The 23,191-nt window shown below is 48.4% G+C and overlaps 1 protein-coding gene across 1 annotated transcript in view; it reads left to right on the forward strand.

The window, feature by feature from the left end:
• Positions 1-279: 279 nt before the first annotated feature.
• Positions 280-23,191, forward strand: part of Kl (klotho) — a 38,925-nt gene continuing 16,013 nt past the window's right edge. Inside the window, exon 1 of the mRNA XM_041678190.1 lies at positions 280-1,104. Within this exon, the coding sequence (XP_041534124.1) occupies positions 280-1,104 (825 nt within the window). The remainder of the gene's footprint in view (positions 1,105-23,191) is intronic.

Here is a 23,191-nt window from a genome sequence, read left to right on the forward strand (position 1 = left end):
ATGTGGGATATGGGATGTGCGATGCGCTGCTTCCGGAGATGGGTGCTGCAGGTGCCTATTCTCCGACGTTCCCGAGGACACCAGCGGTGCTCTCTCTGGCACCCTGGCTGTCTGAGCCCCTGCCCCCCCCCCTCGCCCGTACCAGACCTGGGGGGCGGCGCCTGCTCAGGGTAATCATTGTCCGCCGGGCGGGGGGAGCGGGGGTGGGCACCGCGGGGGGCGGGCAGCGGGGCGCGGGCATAAAGGGGCGCGGCGCGGTGCCCTCCCGTCTCCCTCAGCATGCCAGCCCGCGCCCCTCCTCGCCGCCTGCCGCGGCTGCTGCTGCTCCGTCTGCTGTCGCTGCATTTGCTGCTGCTCGCACTGCGCGCCCGTTGCCTGAGCGCTGAGCCGGGTCAGGGCGCGCAGACCTGGGCTCGCTTTGCGCGCCCTCCCGCCCCTGAGGCCGCCGGCCTCCTCCACGACACCTTCCCCGACGGCTTCCTCTGGGCGGTGGGCAGCGCCGCCTACCAGACCGAGGGCGGCTGGCAACAGCACGGTAAAGGCGCGTCCATTTGGGACACGTTCACCCATCACCCCCAGGTCACCCCGGGCGATTCCCCGATCGCCGTGGCGCCGTCGGGTGCCTCGTCGCCTCCTCTGCCCTCCACTGGAGATGTGGCCAGTGACAGTTACAACAACGTCTACCGCGACACGGAGGGGCTGCGAGAGCTGGGGGTCACCCACTACCGCTTCTCCATCTCGTGGGCGCGCGTGTTCCCCAATGGCACCGCTGGTACCCCCAACCGCGAGGGGCTACGCTACTATCGGCGGCTGCTGGAGCGGCTGCGGGAGCTGGGCGTGCAGCCGGTGGTCACCCTGTACCACTGGGATCTGCCGCAGAGCCTGCAGGACGCCTATGGCGGCTGGGCCAATAGAGCCCTGGTTGACCACTTCAGGGATTATGCCGAGCTCTGCTTTCGCCACTTCGGTGGCCAGGTCAAGTACTGGATCACCATTGATAACCCGTACGTGGTGGCCTGGCACGGGTACGCCACCGGGCGCCTGGCCCCGGGTGTGCGGGGCAGCTCCAGGCTCGGGTACCTGGTTGCGCACAACCTACTTCTGGTGAGTGCGAGGGGGCCAGGCAGGGGGCGACCTTGGGGGACAGAGGGCCTCAGAAGTGCCAGGGCCACTTTCAGGAAGCCACACTTGAACCTCATTACGGGGTCTCAAAGGACTTGCACCTCGTAGGGGGACACCCCTCAGCAGCTCCGGGCTCCCCTTTAGAAGTGGAGTTAGAACCTGGAGGGAAATCCCGCGGTACGCACGCGCGGTGGGGCCCTTAGATAAGGGCACAGGACTCTGTCTAGTGAGGAAAGGAGCAAGCACCTTTCCTTGGCTGTTCAGCGAAGTTCCTAGAGGTAAGGGCGGGGAAGATTTATTAGAAGTAGCTGCGGGGACAGAATGAAGAGGGTGGGCGAAAGTAACAAGTTTGTCTACAAGTTGTAGACAGGCATTGCAACCCGCTAGAACTCCTTGTTAATCCAGTAAAACCCGTCTTGCTAAGAGGCACAAGGTTAACTTTGCATATAGTGCAAAGGTGTCAAAACCTCATCCCTAAACTGTTTGCGATTAAGCTGTGTTTAGAGGTCCCGTCTGAGGCAGGATAGGATAGGGAACTGACTTGCCTCCACCATCAGTGGTTACCATCGAACTGAAGACTCCCTTTACACACTACAGGATGAGCATAAAAACACGGGGCCGACTACAGCATGTGGCTTCACCAACATCTGTGTTCCACAATGCTGTCTCTAGTTGAAGGGATTCCTCACGGACGGAGGAGTTACCAGGTTTCGCAAGTGGTTCTGAATACCTTGAAGATAAAGGCTAGCTCTAAACACTTTTTAACCAGACGGGCACTTCAACCTGCTAAGCTACAGCGTCCGGCCTGTTCTAAACACTTTTAGTTGAAGCCTTAGACAGTTGAGGCAGAGCAGCACTCGCCTGTTGCGTCGACTTCCTGCCGTCAGCCCCTGGTAATGCGATCTGGGCTAAAGGGAATTGTATGCCAGCTTCACAAAATCTGAGTTTGCAGTGGTCTTGGTGTCAGGTAGGTGTGTATCTTTTCACACTGGTACTTTTAGAATCGTGACTCCTAAGTGTTGTCAAGGGAACCAACAAGCCCTGAAACAAATCAGCTCAGTGAACAGATTCGTCTAGAAAAACTGGGGATGGGAAGTGCTATACCACTTTTCGAAGACAAAAACAAATTATCAGTTCCAACTAGAAACAGATTAGGGTCCACTCTTTAAAATTTAAATCATGCAAATTCTAGGTTTTTTGTTTTTTTTTTTTAAGTACAGGTAATAAACTCCGTGTCTACGGAAGTGGGCAACTGTTATTCTGGTGGTTAGTTGCCATTTACAACATGAAGGATGGCTCGGACACTCTCTCCTGCTCCCTATCAGTCCCGGGCTTAACTTTGCAGTTGTATTCTTGAGGAATTACACAAAAATGCTGCCAAACACTAACTGTCCTTTGCAGAAACGAGGTGGACTTTGTAGCCGTGAGAAATTAGTAACCGGCCAGCACGCGGCCCATTTTTGCTGATGCCGCACATGGAACCCCAGTGGCTGTAAAATATTAATTTTACTTTTAAAAAATGCCATTGGGTTTAGAATTTAGTCATCCCGCTACCTTATTTAGAAGTGAGGGGTCGCGAATGAATGCCATTGTGTAAGATTATTCTATTGAGCTTTGGGTGCTGTTTCTCCGTGCTTGTGTGATGGGGGGAGGGAGAGTTTCACTTTATCTGAAAAAGTCTAAAGGTGCAGATTTTGGTAATGAGATCTTTTGGTTTAGACACTGACGGTTTTGGGAAGAGTTAGAGGCCCCCGAGCCCTTGGAGTATTAATTTGTTTTTTAATGTGGAATGCTGGGGAAGGATCCCGTGAGCCAACATCTCTCCCCTGTGCTTCCGCTAGTCTACAGGTGGGCTTTGGAGACTATGGCAGTGGATGGAATCTCCACTTTATAGGGATTGCAGAACCACTTGCTGATGAGTTAGTTGGAGAGCCTGAGTCTGGGCAAACTTCCTGCAAATTTGGAGGCCCTGCTCACAGTGGGGGTCTCTATAAATTCTTTGGCAGCTTCCTGGTGTGAATTTGGACTTTAGCTATTGTGTGGGATGGGATGAAGGAAGGCACTCCTTGCAGAGCATGGAGCTGGCTACTTTGCTCATCAGAGTTCTACAACAGAATATGCCTTTTTCCTCTGGCTGGCAGTCAGACATCTCAGTTTTTATGATTCTCCTGAGGTACATTTCTTGATACCACCGCCCCCTCCCCCCCCCCTCCGCCGTCAAAGTCTGTTGCTGGGGAGTCTAACCTGAGGGTGCCTCTGAGATTTGGTTATGCCTATGAATATCTGAGAGGTCCAGAACCAGGTTGAAGGTACGTTTAGCTCCACCTCTCCTCATTTAGAGGGGATCGCTTAGGCGTGTTGGTATCAAAGGTCACATCTTGACTGGGCTACCACATCTTGTTTCTGAACTATTATTGCTCTTGCTTTCTGGAATCAACTCCTAAGCTCGGGTTTTCAGACCCTCACCGTCTCATGGCTTCTGTTGCTGTGACGATCAAAACCCCTGACCCATACAGCTTGGAGTGGAAAGGGTTTTGGTTTTGTTCAGCTTGTAGTCTGTCATTCAGGGAAATCAAGGCAGGAATCTAGAGGCAGGAGCTGATGCAGAGGTCATGGAGGGGTGCTGCTTACTGGCTTTTTCCTCATGGCTGCTCAGCCTGCTTTCTGATAGCACCCAGGATCACCTGCCCAGGAATGGCACTAGCTACAGAGGGCTGAGCCCTCCTGTACCCGTCACCAAATAAGAAATGCCCCATAGGCTTGTGTACGACCTGACCTTACAGAGGCATTTTCTCAGTTGGGGTATCCTCCTCTTAAATGACTCTAGCTTGTGCCAAAAAATCAGCCATCACACCCATTCTCCCCTGTGTCTTTTCTTGGTACCCTGGGCATTCCTTTTGTCTTTAGAGTGCCTTCTTCATGTGCCTGGGTCCAGAGCTCTGTCTTATAGCCTCCCATTGGGAAGCCCTCCATGTGAGTCTTGGGACCCCCAACCCCTGCAATCCCGAGCTGCCAGATTCAGTCTCCAGCTGGGACCTTTCTGAGCATCTGGCCCTGATAGTTTTGCCCACTTAGCTAGTAGGCAAGGCAAGGCAGGTCACAAGCAACATGCCCCAGATCAAACTCCCTTTTCCCATCTGTCTTAATTACAATTTCTATCGCTGCAAAGAAACACTATAACCATAGCAACTCTTATTAAAAAAACACATTTCATTGTGATGGCTCACTTACAGTTTAGAGATTCAGTCCATTATCATCGTGGTAGGGAGGATAGTGGTGTGCAGGCAGACATGATGCTGGAGAAGGAGTTGAGAGTCCTACATCTTGCAGGCAACAGGAAGTCAACTGAGACACTGAGTAGCATTCCAAGCATAGGAAACCTCAAAGCCCACCCACACTGTGGCACACTTCCTCCAACAAGGCCACACCCACTGCAACAAAGCCACACCTCTTAATAGTGCCACTCCCTGTGAGGTTATGGGGACCAGTTACATTCAAACGGCCACATCCTCTCTGTTGTGATACTCTGCTCTTCTAGTTGGTCAGGTACCGATTCTAACTCTTCCCTTTTCCCTCCCTCCCTCTTTCTGTCCCTCCCCCTTTCCTGGGGAGTGGATCCAGAGCCTTGAATTTGCTAGACAAGCACTGTACCCCACTGAGCTGTATCTATGATTGGGGCTCAGGCTACCCTTGGGTTTTGCCTCAGTAATGCCCTGGTTTAATCCCTTGCTCCCTGCCATGTAGCCCTGAGGGTGTATTCTGAAGGAGCGCCATTGTGTGTGAAGAGTACAAATCCCTGCTTGCTACAGTCCTGCCTACTCCCTAAGAACCACTTTGCATGCTCCTTTGGCCTCTCACTTGAACGTCATTTCTTCCTTCCATGGAATTCCATGATTCTCCTCATAGCACAGTTTAGTTCCCTACCCTACCCCATTAGCTAGTCAATTTCTTAAGCAAGGAAACCTTGTTCCCTCCATCTGCTTCTTTCTTAAGTGTTGATCTAGGGCTGGAGAGATGGCTCTGTAGGTAAGAGTGCTTACTGCCCTTAAGGAGGACCAGGGTTCAGTTCCCAGCACCCCCAGGAAAGCTCATAATGGTCTGTAACTCCAGTTCTAGGTGATCCAAAGCCATCTTATGGCCTCTGTGGGCTCCTACATGCCGATCATTCACATAAACTTGGTAAGATCACACACAGATAAATGGAAAATAAATCTTAAAAAAAAAGCACCCCAAACCAAAAACCAACCTAATTTTCTCTTGGTGGGTACCGAGTTGCATCCCAGTTGCCCAGTGGCTTAACTCTGCTTTTATTACTTCACTCTTGGGGAGCTGCTCCTTGTGTCCGGGTGTCTATCTGCCTAGCCATCTTCTGGTGGGATGGGGGAACCCCCCAATCTGGCAGGTAAAATCTGGCACTCAGGAGTGAACTGCTGAAGGTCATTGCCATGTGGCTCTATTGTAACCACTTTCATTTAGAAGTTGTCAGAATTCTCTCTACTGCACCATGAAGATGTTTCCAGAATGGGGTGACACACAACGTGCATGCATTCAAATGATACACAACCAGCATGCATTCAAATGACACACAACCTGCATGCATTCACATGACACAATGTATATGCATTCAAGTGACACACAATGTGCATGTATTCAAATTATACACAACATGCATGCATTCACATGACATACAATGTGTACTTTCAAGCCACACTTCAGGAATTTCCCTCTTATTAAAATGCCTTTGGAAGTATCAGCCGGGTTGAAGGTTAATATATTTTATAGAACATGGCTGAATTCCATGTGCATTTAATCAGAAACAGTTAAACTGTCTCTCAAGGCACTTGAGCCTCTCTGCATACCTGATTGAACACAATGTTCTCTGGAAGCTAAAGTCAAGTCCAAGATAAAGAACTAGTGAAATAATTTTTGAATCATACCAGTGTCCTTAAAATGTCAATTGTGGGGTTGTGGAGATGGCTTAATGGTTGAGAGCACACACTGCTCTTGCAGAACCTCAATTGGTTTGGTTTCCAGCACCCACACCGGGTGACTCACAACCCCTTGAGACTCCAGCTCCAGAGGGGTCCAATGCCTCCAGCCTCCTCAGGCACAGGCGCAGGCAATAACCCCCACTCCCACATATACATAAGTAGAACGTAGTGGAAACAAATCGTTAAAATCTCGGTTGTTTTAGGTAAAGAGAAAGAGGAAATGTAAACTGCTAAGAGCTTAAGTAACGTCAGTGTCCATTTTGGGGGGCACAGTGAGCACTCGGCTGCCTTAGCAGAACCGCAGTTAGCTAAACTGTAGTCAGCCATGGCTTCTGGACCCTCAAGACCTAAGTCAATCCACCGTCTCTAAAAATACCATTGTTCTGTACCACACTTTTCATAATTCACTTGTGGGAAAGGTGCTTTATTTCCCTGAATACCATTCTTGAGGCATTTAGGTGAAGGGTGGGAATAGAATGCATGCCTGCTGGGAGGAGGCGAGGCAGAGAGCAGGAGCAGCAGTGCCCATAATTATCGCATGCTCTGAGATCTGCATCCTCTGCAGAAAGCCCCAGGAGTTACAAGGCACACTTAAATGGGCCACAGTGAGCTTGTATGTGTTCCTGTGCTGTGCTGGTGCTTTTGGCATGACGTTAGTTATTGCTGCGTCTTGGGATACAGTCTTACTCACCTTCTAAAGACCTAACGCTGTCGACACAATTTGTGAGTCAGAAGAGACAGACTGCTCACGCTTGTGATTCCTTGAGGTGACAATCTGTATGTAATATTTCTATTTTTTTGAGATTTATTTTATGTGTATGAGTGTTTTGCCTGCGTGTATGTTTGTGACCACGTGCATGTCTCCTGATGTCAGAGGTCGGAAGAGGGTCTCAGATCACCTGGGACTGGAGTCATGGATGGATGTGAGTTACCACGCGGGCACTAGGAATCAAGCCTGGGTCCTGTGCAAGAGCAGCAAGTTCTCTCTTGAGCCATCTCTCCAGTCCCTCACTTAACTTCTTGGAACGTAAACCACTTAACAGAATGAAGTCATTTTAGAGGTTATTTTAATAGGATTTCACCAAAGACTTCTTTGGATCTTTGAAATACTCTATTTTCATATATAATATATTAGCAGGTGTCTTGTTGGTCCTAGTCTGGCGGACACAATGTGCCGTAAGGGCTACAGAAAATAACATAAGTATTTAGTGAGGTGTGTGTTCAGACTCTGAAACGATTGTTTGACATGTGGCTGTCAGAATAGCATCCATGAGCGAGCACCACTGTGGCCTAATAGATACTTTTCAAGCTGAGAGCAGTAAGGGACATAGACTTTAAATGTGGCGATCCTATCAGATTTATTTCCATGTCAGTAAGTGCCTTTTTGGTTTCTAAGCAGAATGGTAGAATGGGGAAGGGTCTGGGAAATCCATGTCAACCTTCCTCCCTCTAACTTCTGCAGGATAGTCAATGGACCTCCTAAGTTGCCTCTGAGTTTCTTTCATCTTTTGTTTTGAATTGACACCTGCTGTCACAGAGCCCAGTCCTTGGTTGTCTGTTTACCTTCCTAAATGAATAAAATAAATCATGTCTGCATAGGGCAGCTGCTTGTCGTCCTCCAAAACTCGGGTTGAGTTGTTTGCTGCTGTAGTAGGTGGAGCCTGGTGGGGGGCTGTGGCCGGGGGAGTGGGTGAGGCACCTGAAGATTGGATCTGTTGTGAAGGAGCGCTTGACCTCCGCTTGCTGTCTTTCCTGGTACGGTCTCTGCCACATGGCACCCTTTTTCCCATGATGCACTGGGAATGCTGTATGCAGCTCCTTGATCGTGGTCTTTTTAGTCTTCTGAACTGTGAGAAGTCACTTTTCTTTAAAAGAATGACCTAGACCGATATTGTTATAGCAACGGAAAATGAGCAGAGGAATAGCTTTCTAAATATTTGAAAAGGCCAGTGTGTGCTTCCTAAGTGTTTCCTCAGTGTGCTAAAAAGTCTGCTTCAAGATGCTGGGATCCCCCCTCCCCCACCCCGCCTCTCCCCTCCACAATTAGGAACTTTTCCCCAGAGCTTCCAGCAGTAGCAGGAAGGGGTGGGGCTGAATTCAAGAGCACACATGTAAAGGCTGGATGGGCCTCTCCATTGACTGACCCATTAGCAAGACACGGAGGCGCAGAGACAGGAAAGTAGACCAAAAAGACGGTCTGCATGGTCTGGCTCCACCCCTACCCATAGTGCTTCACGAGAGGAGGTGATGGATGTGGGCGACAGGGCTTGGAATCAGAACAGGCTCCCTCAGAGAACACTGACTCGTGGCGCCATGTGCATTTATAGCTCTTTCTGTGGGCTGGTACCTCTTGCTTCAGTGGGCAAGAGGCCATTGTAGAGCCTTTGGGGACACTCTATCCCCACCCCTGGCTCCGCTTCTCTCTGAATCCCAACCACAGACCCTCTCCCTTCAACCCTTTCTCCACTGGCTGTTCCAAATTCTTCCACAATGCTGTGTGCTTCTTCTCAATACCCCTGGAAGGCTTGCTTGCCTTTTAGTATGTGCTCTGGTGTGCACATCCTGCAGCTAACAGCATGACTCTTTCTTACTGTTTGATGAGCATGGAAGATTCCCAGTCTAACTGTATGTAACGTGGGATTGTGGGGGAAGTGCAGGTAGACGGGAGGCTTCGCACCTCTTGCTGAATGCCCAAGCCTGTATTCCCTGACATAGGACAAAAGGCTCCTTTTTCTTCTACTCTGCCTTTCACTCTGGGAGGGGCTGGGTGCAGTGTGGCAGAGGTTTTAAAGTGACCCAAGAGGGACAAGGGAAGACTGCTGTCCTTCCTCACTTACAGAGGATTAGGGAGATGCAACAACTGTCAGGCAGTCACACTAGAACCCTCAAGGCCTTAGGAGAAATAAGTGCGGATGACAGTAGGAACACCAAGGGAGACAGGCCAGTTTTGACAGGTAGGAGGGGAGTGGTTAGGGAAAACTATGCAGGGGAGATCAAGGGCTGCCAGGCTCTCTGTGGAGGCTGCTTTGAGCTTTCGGGACCAGGCTGTATCTGCTGGCTGGGAACTACTCAATAGCAACGAGAAGAGCCCCAGAAGAGCCCCAGAAGGTCGTCAGATGACCACAGCTGAGCTCCCAGAACACTGCTTGTACCTAAGTAGCGTGCAAGTCCTATGTGGGCGGGGTGTGCCAGACACACCAAGTAGACAGCAGGCAGTGGAGGACTGCGAGGCAGCCCCTCACTGCCAAAGGCAACGGTTCACTTGAGGCTCAATATTTGGAAACCATGGGTGGGAAAGGACCAGAAGCTGGAGGGATGGGGTCTGGGGATCTTCAAGGTGTCTTGCCATATTTGCCGGGCAGAGCTGAGCAGGGGTCCAGGTGCTCACAGCTTTCTGTTCTGGTAGTTTTAGCTGCCACCTCACTGAGACACTCACTCTAGACAGCTAAAATCCTCTCAGGCTCTTCAGTCCCCATGCGCTGTTGTTAAGCCAGGCTGTGCCTGTCGTCTCCTGTGGGAATTTATCTTTGAATTCACAATCTTACTAAATGCCATCGAGACAAAGCTTCCCATAGGTGGAAACATGCTTTTTGTTGTTGTTGTTTGTTTGTTTGTTTAATTGGAAATAATAGAAATGTAGGAACATTTCTGGAGCAGCATAAGGAATAGTGCTATATGTATTTGGTGGAATATTCTTAGCTGGCTGTTGAGACAGCGACATTTGATCAGAACGCCGCCCGTGGTCCACTGTGAGAAGGAAAGAGCTGGCAGCTCTCCCACAATATTTTCTGCATCTCTGCCGTAGAGCTGTGCATTAGTAGTGCTGGGCCCTTCACAGTTCTCTGACTGGGGTGTTCTTCCTTTTCCCAGGAACCCCTCCTGGAACACAGATCCAAGAGTAGAGTGGGTCTTTCCATCTGTGCCCTCCGAATACTGTACTCTCCACTGTTTGGTTCTGGTGAGCTGACGCAAACCTGCACACTCAGGAAGAGAGATTCTCAGTTGAAGAATTGTATACTCCGGATTGGCCTGTGGCATGTCTGTGGGGCATCTCCTTGATTGCTAATTGAGATAAGAGGCCCAGCCCACTCTGGGCAGCACCATCCCTATGCAGCTGGTCCTGGGCTATAGAAGGAAGGTATCTGAGTGAGCCAGGGATGGGGGAGGGGAAGGGAGAGGGGAAGGCAGTGGGAGTGTAAAGCCAGTAAGCAGGGTTCCTTTGTGGTCTCTGCTTCAGCTCCTGCCTTGACTTCCCTCCATGACAGACTGTAACCTGTCAGCCAAACAAACCCTTTCCTTCCCCAAGTCACTTTTGGTCCCTGTCTCATCACAGCAACAGAGAAGGGGATGAGGACAGTTTCTGAGAAAATATCAACGTGTTGAAATGGTTTGCTTCTCCCCAGCAGGTCTCTGGCTAGAAGGAAGGGGCCATTCAGATGGTGGGTGTGGAGAGAGTGAGGTGTGCCCTAAGATGTCCCTGCAGCCTGCCCTGGAGCATGCCTGTCAGTGTCCAAGCTCTCAGGAGTTTCCTCTCATGAGTGCCCCACCAGCCAGCTCCCAAATAATGACATGGAGACTTATTATTAACTGTGAAAGCTTGGCCTATAGGTTAGGATTGTTTCTAACTAGCTCTTAAATCTTAAATTAATACATTTATATTAATCTATATTCTATCACGTGGCATTACCTCTCTTCCATCTTGCATTCCTGTTTCCTCCTGTGAGCCTAGATTCTCCTCCTCTTCCTTACTTTTCCTGGAAATCCCATCTATCCCTCCTGCCTAGCTATTGGCTGTTCAACTTTTTATTACACCAACCACAGCAAATATATCGTCACACAGTGCACAGATATCTCACAACACACGAGGCCCATGGGCTCAGACTTAGGATTTGTCATGACTAATGGGACGGTGTAAATGTGATGGGAATAAAGGCTTATGGCTGTGTATGCAAGAGAACACCCACCAGGGGTTTTCTCTCCTTAAGGTCAGCTTCTGGACTGTGAAGTGCCGTCATGTCAATTGCAGTGGCTTATTCATTTTATTTCTGATTACTTCTCCGAGAATTTCATGCAGTATATTTTGATCATGTTCATGCTTCTCGCAAACCCTCCCTGGAGCCCCTTTCCAAATCAAACCAACTTTGTGTCCTTTTTTTAATAGTTAAAAACATTATAGAAAAACTCATCAAGTCCAATGTGTGTTGCCCAAATACTCGGTGTGAGCATCCACTGGAGTGTGGTCAACCTCTTAGAGGACGCCCCCCTAAAGAAGCCCCATTCTCCCTGTGCTATCAGCTATCAGCTGCTGATAGCTCCTGAACTAGGCGTGGGCTTCATGCCTCTCTTCTCCTTGCTGGGACTTTTTCTGGCTTGGCCTTGCACAGTTCTTGTGCATGTTGTCCCAACCACTATGAATTCCTACCTGCAACTGCTCTGTTGTGTTGGGAAAAACACAGCTTCATTGTAGTCACCTACCAATCCTTTGTGTGGTCTTGAGCTCCCTCTTTGGAGAGAGTAGCCACAAGCCAGGTCACTCCTAGGCAAAGTCCTGAAAAGTGTATATTGCAGTGGATGGGTGGGGCGTGGTTTCAAGTATTCACCTCAGCTAAATGCACAATGAAGGGGTGAGAAGAAAATATACAAAAACAGAATGAGTTCATTACTCACAGGTTCCAGAGACATAAGAGCAGGAAGCTGATGCTAGTCTGGAGGTGATGGGGGACCAACTAGAGAGCAGAAAGGGAGAGGAGATGGAAGTGGGAGCCGAGATAGGAGTCACAGTGCCAGTGAGAGAGCTCTTTATCAAGGCCCCTGGGCATCAGTCCCGAGGCTTCCCCGTGGGAGTCGTGGATTGTCTAGTTAAGAAAGCATGAATATAGCACTGTTTGCTTGTGGGTTCATCATGGCCAGCATGTTGGGGAGCTTGGGAATTTGGGTGAGTGGAATGAGACATTACCTATGCAGGGTAGAGAACTTTAATCTAGGCCACAGGTGAAAGGGCTTGACTGGGTTTCAAATAACTTGTATCAGATTACAAATGATTACCATGGCAGCAACTGCAATTTACAGCAGGCTTTATGATACTGGGCAATCAAGGCGTATCTGGTGTGCTCCAGCTCCACTGGAAACCCACTGCGTAACAGAAGAGCGTATCGAAAGAAGGGCCTCGCCACACTCAGTCCACAGGAACCAAAGAAAACAAACCTTTGTTATTTTAACCCTCTAAATCGGAGGCATTAATACTTCACATTATAACAGTAATAGAAAGAACAGGAAACAATGAGGTGATGATTCAAAACTGTCCTAGACCTGAGGACAGGAGAGACCACATTGATGTGCTGTCTTAGGGTGGGCATTGCAGAACATAGCTGATGCAGTGTGGCCAAATCCTTCCTGCCAGGGACCCCACTGCCTTTTTACTCAGTGAGTTAGAGTCTAGAAAACTGGCTTCCATTGGGAGCTGAGCAAGGGATTAGGATTTTTGGCCATGTGGTTCCCTGTGGAGCCTCTTTCTAATTCTCCAGTGTATTAGTCACCACTGTTGCTGTGGTACAACCCACAGATTCTGGAGGAAATTTACAGCTCCAGGGGAGAGCCACATGGGTGAGGGGAGTCTGGCGGCAGGGGACTGCAGCAGGAAGCTGAGAGGTCACCTCTAAGCGGAGAGAAAACTGGAAGTGAAGTGAAGATCTCCTTCTCAAAGGTCACCCCTAGTGACACCCTTCCTCCCGCAAGGCCCCACCCTCTAGAGGTCACACCAGTCTATCTCCAAAGTCCACCAACTGGGGACCAAGTGTTTAACCGTGAGCCTGTGGGGGACATTCTCACTCAAAGCCATCTCCATATCTGGCTTCTGGAAACTTAGCAGTGGTTCCTGGGATCTCAGTATTCCAGGGTCTCATCCTGTCCTGGGGATTCCAACCCTAGTTCTATGGCCCTTCTCCATCAGCCTGGCCGGAAGAGGAGCACCCGCACTTCTGAGAGGTGCTTCGTCCTGAAAGCCATATTCCCAATGGCTTTGACAAAGAGTGTGTGTCCCTATTGGGTCTCCTGTAAGACGCACTCCTCCAGTGATTTGTGTAGCTGGAATAACGTGCTGCTAGCTCCTGAACGCTTGTGTCTCTCAGCTTCTTTTTTCCTTCCTCTGGCCCCACTCCCTGAAGACTCTCTGAAGCCCGTGAGAACCTGTGTCTTGGACACCAAACTTGAGCTGTTTGGTAAAGGCTCTTAGTCTTCTCTCACTGGCAGACCTCAACGCCATGCAGAAGGAAGTGGCCGGCTCATCTCTCCTTTCCTTGCTGGTGTTGGAATGCCCAAGTCACTACATTAACAATGTGTGTCCCTCAGCAGGTCATTTCCCAGGTTACCCCAGGTGAAATATTCATCAGCGGGGGCTGTGCTAGGGAGCTATCTACCTCGACATATTGCTTATGCCGGCATTCTTTTCTTCAGGGCGGTGACTTGGCTCTGTAACCCCACCTGCGTTAGTTTGTGTCCTCTGAGAAGCAGATGTCAAGGCAGGGATGAATAAATGGGCAGAAAACCCACCTGGGAAACAGTTATGCACGATAAAGGGGAAGGGGCCAGAGAATGGGAGCCACTCCTTAGCTCTTGATGCAATGTGATATCTGGAAAGGGCAGGAAGGGGTGGGGGGTGGGGCTCGTGAGAAGGGTCTCAGATGTGTGTGTGTGAATCTAAGAAAGATCTGCGAGCCAGTGGCGCTTCCTGAGCCGACAGTGCTCGTGGTGGGAGTCTGTGTCTTACTGCAGTGTCTGTATCGCCCCTGACATTTTCTCTCTGTCCTTTGGGAACAGCCAATGAGAAGCATGGCCACGGCAGAGCTGCAGCAGTGCCCTCAGTGTGGTGATAGCTGGTGCCATTGGTCAACTGTGCTCCTTATGGCAGGAGGGCCAGGTGACATATTGTCATGGCCACCGCAAAGACCAGTGAGCAGTGCCATCCCAGTGAAAATTATTTCCAGCCGGGCAGTGGTGATGCACGCCTTTAATCCCAGCACTCAGGAGGCAGAGGCAGGCGGATCTCTGTGAGTTCAAGGACAACCTGGTCTACAGAGTGAGTTCCAGGACTGCCAGGGCTACACAGAGAAATTCCTGTCTCAAAAAGCTGATAGATAGATAGATAGATAGATAGATAGATAGATAGATAGATAGAGAGATATTATTTCCAACCTAGAACTCATGAGTATAAAATATAGAAATTCTCAGATAACCAACAACAACAAGAACCACCACACCATCAACCAAAAAATAAATGTTTTTCCCATGAGTTCTTTCTCAGGAAGTTTCTGGAGCAGTGGTTCTCAACCTGTCAGTCTCGACCCCCACAGGAGTCACATAGCAGATATTTACATTATAATTCATAAAAGTAGCAAAATTACTGTTCTGAAGTAGCAATGCAACAATTTCATGGTTGGGGGTCAGCACAACATGAGGAACTGTGTTAAAGGGTCGCGGCATTAGGAAGGTTAAGAATCACTGGGCTAGAGAAGAGCTTCCACGTAAAATCACAGAACAGAAGGCAGGAAGCACAGTGTGCAGAGGCCACGGGTAAGCCTGCAAGGTAATGGGGAAGTGCTGGCCCGGGAGGCGAGCTGTGCTGCAGGCCCAGAAGAGCCAGAGCAGAAAGGAGGAGGACTCCTGAAATATGTCTCCAGGTTGGTGTGAGCCAACGGGAGTCTGTGCTGCCAAGATGCTGGGGATGGTAAGGTCAGTGAGCCACGAGCACAAAGAAAACCGTGCAAATGAAAAAAGGCTAGGTGACTGCTAACTTCACAGAAAACAAAGCCCGGGAAAAGGGGCTTCATTGCCGCATGGCTCATCTGGGACTAATACTTAGGATGGTGGAATAAGCCTGCCCCGGATGTTAGTGAAACCAAAAGTTTGCAAGGCTAATTTGTCAGTATACGAGGGCTAAACTGTTAGCATCCATGAAACAGGACGCCGGTGTATACTGCTACAATAAGAGAGTGTGAGCAGTAAATTAAAACCTAACTGCTGAGCCATCTCGTCAGCCCCATTGTTTGACTTTTTAAAGCATAAACATATATCACTGCCATAAAAATGAAAATGGGTATTTTTTAATCATCACTTTAAAAATTAATTTGGCTAGTCATAACATTTATAGCAGTCCAGCCCATAGAACTCATTTTGAGGCAAGCGCTGGAACATTTCCGTGTTTTCAGAATAATGTCTTGTGAATTTCCGGGTCTGCTGACAGTGAAAGAGAAGCATCGCTTTGAGTACACCCTGGGGGACAGTGTGAGTCACCTTCTCAAGTAGAGCCCTCCCATTAGTCAGCGTTCCAAATTTCTATCAGTCCTTGTCATTAAGAAGCAACCGTCAAATTTTTTAACCATCGAATGCCTTCAAAATGCTGCTCTTGAAGCAAAATCTATCCTATGTTGTGTATGTTCTACTTTTCTTCTTTTTAACTCCAAGCATGTCACACAAAGGTTTAGAAACTTATGGTATCTAGAGATTTAACTATTGTGTTGTTGCTAGATGAACACTACAATACTATCAAATTATTTGAGGCTAATTTACTAGACTAATTCTATTAATTTGTGTTGGCTTCCGATTATCTTTCCTTTGGTTTTTCTCTTTATTTACAGTTTGCTCATGGGTTGTTACTATGAGATTTACATTTGCTTCCCGTTAAAATTAAGACGTTTAGGGCTGGAGAAATGGCTCAGTGGTTAAGACGGTTGCTCTTGTGGAGGACCTGAGAGGACACACATAGCAGTTCACACCAGTTTTGGGGGGATCTGACGCCACCTTCTGGCCTCCTTGGACACTGCATGTACCTGGTGCACATACATACATGCAGGTATACACTCATACACATATAACTGAAATAAATCTTTTAAAAAGAAAATTGTCATCCTTTAAGTGCCCAGTGTTCTGTGATCCTTCAGGGTGTCTGATGGCTCCTGCATGACCCAGTGCCAGTTCTCTGAGGCCACTCTTGGAGTTGATGGATTTGGAATGGATGCAGATTCCTATAGACTTGCTGTCTTTGGTAACCAGAGAGCACATGCAAAAGGAGGCCAGTCCATAGGAGCACACCAGGCCATGGAATCCAAATGCTGCATTCTTTTTCTTTCTCTTCATGTTTAAAATGTCCCTTTTGTGCCAGGGGAAGACACACTGTGCAAATTTGGCCTCCCTTCTGCCTCTGGTCCCCCACTCAGCCTTTTAGCCACTCCAAGGGTTCTGCTGTTGCATTTGGGAGTCTTGTTTTCTTCTCCCTGCCTCACCCTGCTTCTCTAGCCATAGAACCAGAGACCTTGGTACAGACAGGCATTTAGTTTCATAAAGCCAATGCATCTTCAAAGAAATCAGGAAGCCAGGTAATAATGGTAAGTGGATTTATTAACACTTTGTCCCTAACAGAGACAGGAAGACACCTACCTTTCTCTCCTTCTTTTCTGTAGGAGTGTTACAATTTCATAGAAAACATGAAAAAAAAAAAGACTCAGAAATATGCATATATTAACGAAGCGGTCAAAGCTGTGAAATCTCTCCCAGGAACCAAGTTCCCCCTCTAGCTGGTACGAGGGCTTCACTTTCCTTCTCCCAAGGTTGAATTCCTGGAGCCGGGATTTATTTTTTAGAGGGCCGTTGTTTTAAAAGTCTAGTCGCCAAGGGAGGAGCAAGAGTTTCTCTCTGGAATATCTTGTGTCAGTGTATCAGCTTAATTTTGTGCTCACTTCTCCACCAAACACATTCTGACCTTCCGTTTAAAACAGCTCAACCTAACAGAAAGTGGAGGTGATAATTTCTGGGCAGGAAATGGGGAGGTGCTTCTGGGAGATCCAGAAACATGAAACTCACAGGTGCTGCTGGTGAAACTCTACAGAAAAGGTTTCATGGGCTTGATAGCTCAGCTTCTGAAGAGAAGACTCATTAGGGCTCACTTTATAAAAAGAAAACAAACAAACCTCTCGACCACTCTGGATGACAGTGATTCCCGAAAATGCAGGAAAATCGGAGAGTTCTGTGAACCCCCCAGCTAGAAGCCAGTTCTTTCTTTGCTATGACAGGTCAACACTGTGAAGCCAAGAGGCTCAGGTGCTGTTAAAACCCCTGGGTAAACGTTTGAAAATTAACCTGAGCAAAGACCAAGGACATCAGCAGCTTTTCCTTTTAGTGATAAAGATAATCTTTGGCAATTATTTTTGATCACAAAGGCAGGTTGTAAGGAACACTTCTCCTGGGTCTGGACAGGGCGAGATTGCCTGTGTCTGGGGCTGAGGCCTCGGGGCAGACCTGCCTGGCCAGTCTTCTTCTCTGATTCTTCAGGGATGCCATTTGCCAAGGGTAAGGGAAGTGAAAATCCCTGAAGGTGGCATCACCTTCCGGAAAATGGAGAGCAAGGGAAATGCTGCTGGTAGGGGTACATGCAATGTCTCCTCTGCGGAGATAGAAGTAAAGAGGTTAAAACCATATCATAGCAATGGAAGAATAAAGACTCTGGTGTGCGTCACCAAACAGTGCCCCCCTGAAACAGAACCAAACCAAACATCTATGAAAAATTAGCTCCCCTCTTTGACACACCAGGTCTTTGTTTTCCTCCTCCTCCCACAGCCCCCCTCCTCCCCTTCCTCTTCTTTCTCCCTCTTTTCCTTTTCTTCCTCCTCCTTCTCTTCCTCTTTCTCCTTTTTCTTTTTCTCCTCTTATTCCTCCTTCTCCTCTTTCTCACCTTCTTCCTCTCCTCCTCTTCTTTCTCCCCCGTCCTCCCCCTCCTCCCTTTTCTTTCTCTTTTCCCTCCTTCTCTTTCTCCCCCTCCTCCTCCTTGAAGTACCCACTGCATTCTAATGCATTTTAATGTGTTTGTTGATGCCTGTCACTCCCCTTGCTGACAGAACACAGAAGGCCCCAGAAGCGGCACCACTGTCGTCGTCGTATGCACTGTATCATGTCTACTTCAGTGGCCAGAGCCGTCAAGGCCACACTTGGGGTGAGTCACAGCCTGTGGCCTGAGTAGCATTCCACCACAAACAGGTCAATGAGAAGAGGGTGGGAGGGCGGATGGATTGATGTTTACTAGCTACAAATCCATACGGCACATTACATTTTTCTATAATCTTTACCCTCTCTGTTGACGGAGAAACGCATCCACCTGTCATTCTTCCCTGTTGAGTTGACGTGTTCTTGCCTGTAAGTGGAAGCGAGCAATTTAAAAAGTCAGGGAGCTTTGCAGAGGACCACCAGGAAGGCTCAGGGAAAGCGGGGCTGCTCTGCTGTCTGATTCAAAGCAGAAGAACCTGGTGAGAAAGGAGGGCACTCAGAAAGCAGAGGTGGCAGTTATGGGAGAAAAGCAGTTCTGTTGCTGAAAGCCAAAAGGAGTTGTTTGGTGGGGGTATTCCAGAATGATTGTGACAGACGTTGGCAGACGGGAGAGGTCCTGCTTGACAGAAGGACTATGAGTGGCCTCTGCTGACCTTGAGGCGGCACCTGTCTCCAAGCTCACAGTCTTGTCTCTGTTCTGCATCTAACCGTGCGCCTCCCTCCCTGTTCCTTCACGGTTCTCTGCCATTAGAAAAATAGAGGTACAACCTGGAATATTGGCACTCTCCCATGTCTCCAGTCACGACAGTGGGCTTGCCATCTAGCCCAGTGACAGTTCTGGCTGTGAGCTGGGATATTTTATTAACGATCTAACATCAGGGATTTGGGAGTGGTTTATTTTAGGTTATTTATTTTTATGTATGTGGATTTTGCCAGCTTGTATGTATGTCTGTGCACCACATACATGTACTACCTGAAGAGACCAGGGAGGGCGCTGTGACCACTAGGACAGGAGTCACAGATGGTTGGGAGCCACCATGTGGGTGCTGGGAACAGAACCCAAGTCCTCCACAAGAGTGGCTTAACCACAATGCCACCTCTCCAAGTCCTAGAAGAATTTTTGTAGTAATGTGATTTAGTATCAGGTAGAATGATTTAGTGATTGTTGTCAAGCTCTGCACAGATAAATACTGAGGCACAAACCTTAATCTAAAATTTACTGATGTGTTTGCCTAGTGTGAGCTATGATTTTTTTCCATTCTTTGAATATATATATGCGTGTGTATATGATATATACATGTATAGATACATATATATGATATATATATATGTCTATGTCTGTCTGTCCTGTAACTCCCTGTGTAGACCAGGCTGGCCTCAAAATCAGAGATCTGTTTGCCTCTGCCTCCTGAGTGCTGGCATTAACGGTATATTCTACTATACCTGGCTTCCTTTGAAGAATTTTGAAGCCAGTGAAAAAGACCTTTTACTTACCCCACTCAGCAAAACCAAGACAAGACCATCTCAGGTGACAAAACTCCGAAGCTACAGCTTGATTGAAAACCCTGCCCTGGCTTTCATTCCGGTGCAGTGCTAGAGCACTTTAGCTGAGTGTGAAAATGAGAAGTAAACATGTAAATATATGCAAATGTATGCATGTGAGGGAAGCTGGGCTGGCATCCACTGAAGGAAAAGACGGGCTTGATGAGGCTATGGAACTGAGAAAGAGCTTCAAGGGCCTGACTTCAGGATGTTGCTCTCCCGTTTCAGCAGCGTGAAACACTGCTTTTCTTCCTCTCTTGCAAACAGACACACTTACACACCACATACATGTATGCACGCACAGACACACCCACACATCTACACACTGCTCCTTAGTAATTACTGTGGAAATGCCAGGACTGGTGCACAGGGGGATTAGGTGTGGAGCAAAGTCACACTGGTCCCAGACAGTAACATCCTGCACCAGGCCGCTGAAGCCAGATGATGCTTGCTGGAGCCGACCCTGCCTCCCGGTCGATGCTGGATGGTGGATGTGGGAACATGTGCTTTCCATCCTGTGCTTCGAGCCACCTCTCAGAAGACCTACAGCTGTCACCTTGGTCAGCACTGTAGTCGTATCTATGTTTTGGGGGAAAATGCATCCTAGCCTCCAGCTGTTCCCACTGTTTCCTGCAGCAGATGATTTGAGTACTGAGACTTTGACCACCGTCCCGGATCTTCAGCTCATCTCTAGGTACTCCTGTCCAACCCACTTCACTTCACATTCAGAACTTTCATGCCAGGTGTGGTGGCGCACACCAGCTCCCGGGAGGCAGAGGCAGGTGGATCTCTGTGAGTTTCAGACCAGCATGGTCTACTTTGTGAGTTCCAGGACAGCCAGGGCTACATACTGAGAGCCTATGTCCAAACAAGCAAACAAACAAAATCCAACATTTTTAAATTTATAAGCAAGCGAGCACCTTTTCATATCCTGCTCCCATAGTCTCTATTGTAAACTTACTTTCTAAAAGCCATAAACTATTAGTCATTTATGCTAACTATGTGGGTAGCGTTATTTTCGCAGCAAACCGGGCACATTTTTAGATCTGCGCCTTCCATCTATGGTTTCTGATCGTGCTATTAAACAGACGGTGCTGGAGAGATGTTTTGCTCCCTTCACGTCTTTCCTAAAAGGTGCCACTGGCTTTAGAAGAGAGCCCAGTTGCTTGAGTTAAGCGCTATGATCTTACGTTTCATTTGTAGAGGTCCAGATGATTTGGTGAAACAAAACCCAGTCAAAAAGAACAATTCCATCAAGGAGACCACTTGGCAGACAATAATCAGGAATCACTAGAGCAGTGGTTCTCAACCTTCCTAACACGATGCTCTTCTAATACAGTTCCTCATGTTGTGGTGACTCCAGCCATAACATTATCGCATTGCTACTCCATAGCCATAAGTTTGCGACTGCTATGAATCGTAATGTAAACATCTGATACGCAGTATATCTGATATGAGACCCCCAAAGGAGTCACAACCCCACCGGTTGAGAACCCCTGCGCTAGACCTTCCGGCGTTAATAATTTAGGAACCCCGAGAACAAAACTAGTGTTTCTAGCTACACTATTTTTCCGGCATTAGAAGGTTGAAATGCATGCAACTGTCGTGTCTTCACATCTGGGAGCGTGAGGGATGACTGAAAGATGCAGGAAGAGATCACCGAATTAATAATTCCTGGATGCAAGGATTTAATTACTCGAACGATCCAAGGCTTCCAGCTAGTGAGAAACTGAAAACAGCCAGACAATCAGGCTAGATGAGTATCCGTGCAGAGAAGCAGGGGAAATTCTGCAAGCTTGGAAATCCAGGACTTTAAGATATTTTGTTTCTCATGTGATGAGCAATATGTACTCGTTACATAACAGAAAAATCAGAGACATAGGAAAGCCTTTGAAATGTCTGTGCTCCTCCAGGAGAGACGATAGCTAGCAATCGTGCCCTTGGTACAAATCCTTGAAAATGCTGGGCTAGGTGGTTTGGTTTTGTTTTGTTTTTGGTCACCTTGACACATTAGCGTCATCTGAGAAGAGGGGACTTCAACTGATAACATACCCTCATAAGATTGGTATCCTCTTGGTGAAGGGTTTATGTGGGAGGGTCCAGCCCATGGTCAGCAGTGTTCCCCTGGGCAAGTGCTGCTGGCTTGTATAACGAGGCTGATGGAATAAGCCAGGGTGGGGGCAAGCCAGTAAGCAACGTTCCTCTGTGGTCTCTGCTTCAGCTCTGCTTGAGTCACTGCCCTGAGGTTCCTTAGCGATGGATGGGGTGTAACCCGTATAAGCTGAAAGAAATCCCTTTCCCCACAGGTTATTTCTGGTCCTGGTCTATGACAGCGACAGAAATCAAACTAAGACACCTGTCCTATGTATGCTAGTTTTATACATGTGTATAATCCCATGAGTTGGCTAACACTCTGCACCATTATCTGTGGGTCAACATAATTCAGTTAGGTTCTGCTCTGACTTCCCTCGGTGATGGACGGTGGTAGGGGTGTGAAGCCAAATAAACCCTTTCCTCCACAAATTGCTTCTGGTCTTGTTGTCTGTATCATAGCCACAAAAAGAAGTGGCTGAACAGGGTCCTCGTTAGAGGGCTGGGTGATGCTGTAGTCAGTAAGGTGCTTGCTTGAGTTTGGTCCATAGAACCTACGTGAAAACAAAAAAGTCACAGTTCATGTTCTTGTAACCTCAGTACTGAAGAGACAGAGAGAGGCTAGTCCCGGGGGTCACAGGTTCAGCCACCTTAGAATAGCTGCTGGGTTCCAATGACAGACACTGTCTCAAAAAACAAGATAGAAAGCCCCTGAGGAATGATACCAGAGGTACACACACACTACATGTACACTACAACACACTACACATGCACACCACAAACACAGACACATACGCATGCCACACACATACACCATACACACCACACAAACCACACACACAGACACACAGCACAGATACCATATACACACACATATCCCCCCCACACACCACACACATGCACACCACACACACACCACACATGCATACCACACACACACACCACACACACATACACACACACACCACACACACACCACACATGCATACCACACACACACACCACACACACACACACACCACACACACACCACACACACACCACACACACACACTACACACACACACCACACACACACCACACACACACACCACACACACACCACACACACACCACACACACACCACACACACACACCACACACACACACACCACACACACACCACACACACACCACACACACACACCACACACACACACACCACACACACACCACACACACCACACACACACACCACACACACACCACACACACACCACACACACACACACACACCACACACACACCACACACACCACACACACACCACACACACACACCACACACACACCACACACACCACACACACACACACCACACACACACACCACACACACACCACACACACCACACACACACACCACACACACACACACCACACACACACCACACACACACCACACACACACCACACACGCACACCACACACGCACATCACACACGCACACCACACACACACCACACACACACACCACACACACACACCACACACACACACCACACACACACCACACACACACCACACACACACACCACACACCACACACACACCACACACACACCACACATGCATACCACACACACACAACACACA

The sequence above is a fragment of the Microtus oregoni genome, unplaced genomic scaffold, assembly GCF_018167655.1.
Source record: "Microtus oregoni isolate MIOR12 unplaced genomic scaffold, Mior012 000029F_ref0000214, whole genome shotgun sequence".
Classification (NCBI taxonomy): Eukaryota; Metazoa; Chordata; class Mammalia; order Rodentia; family Cricetidae; genus Microtus; species Microtus oregoni.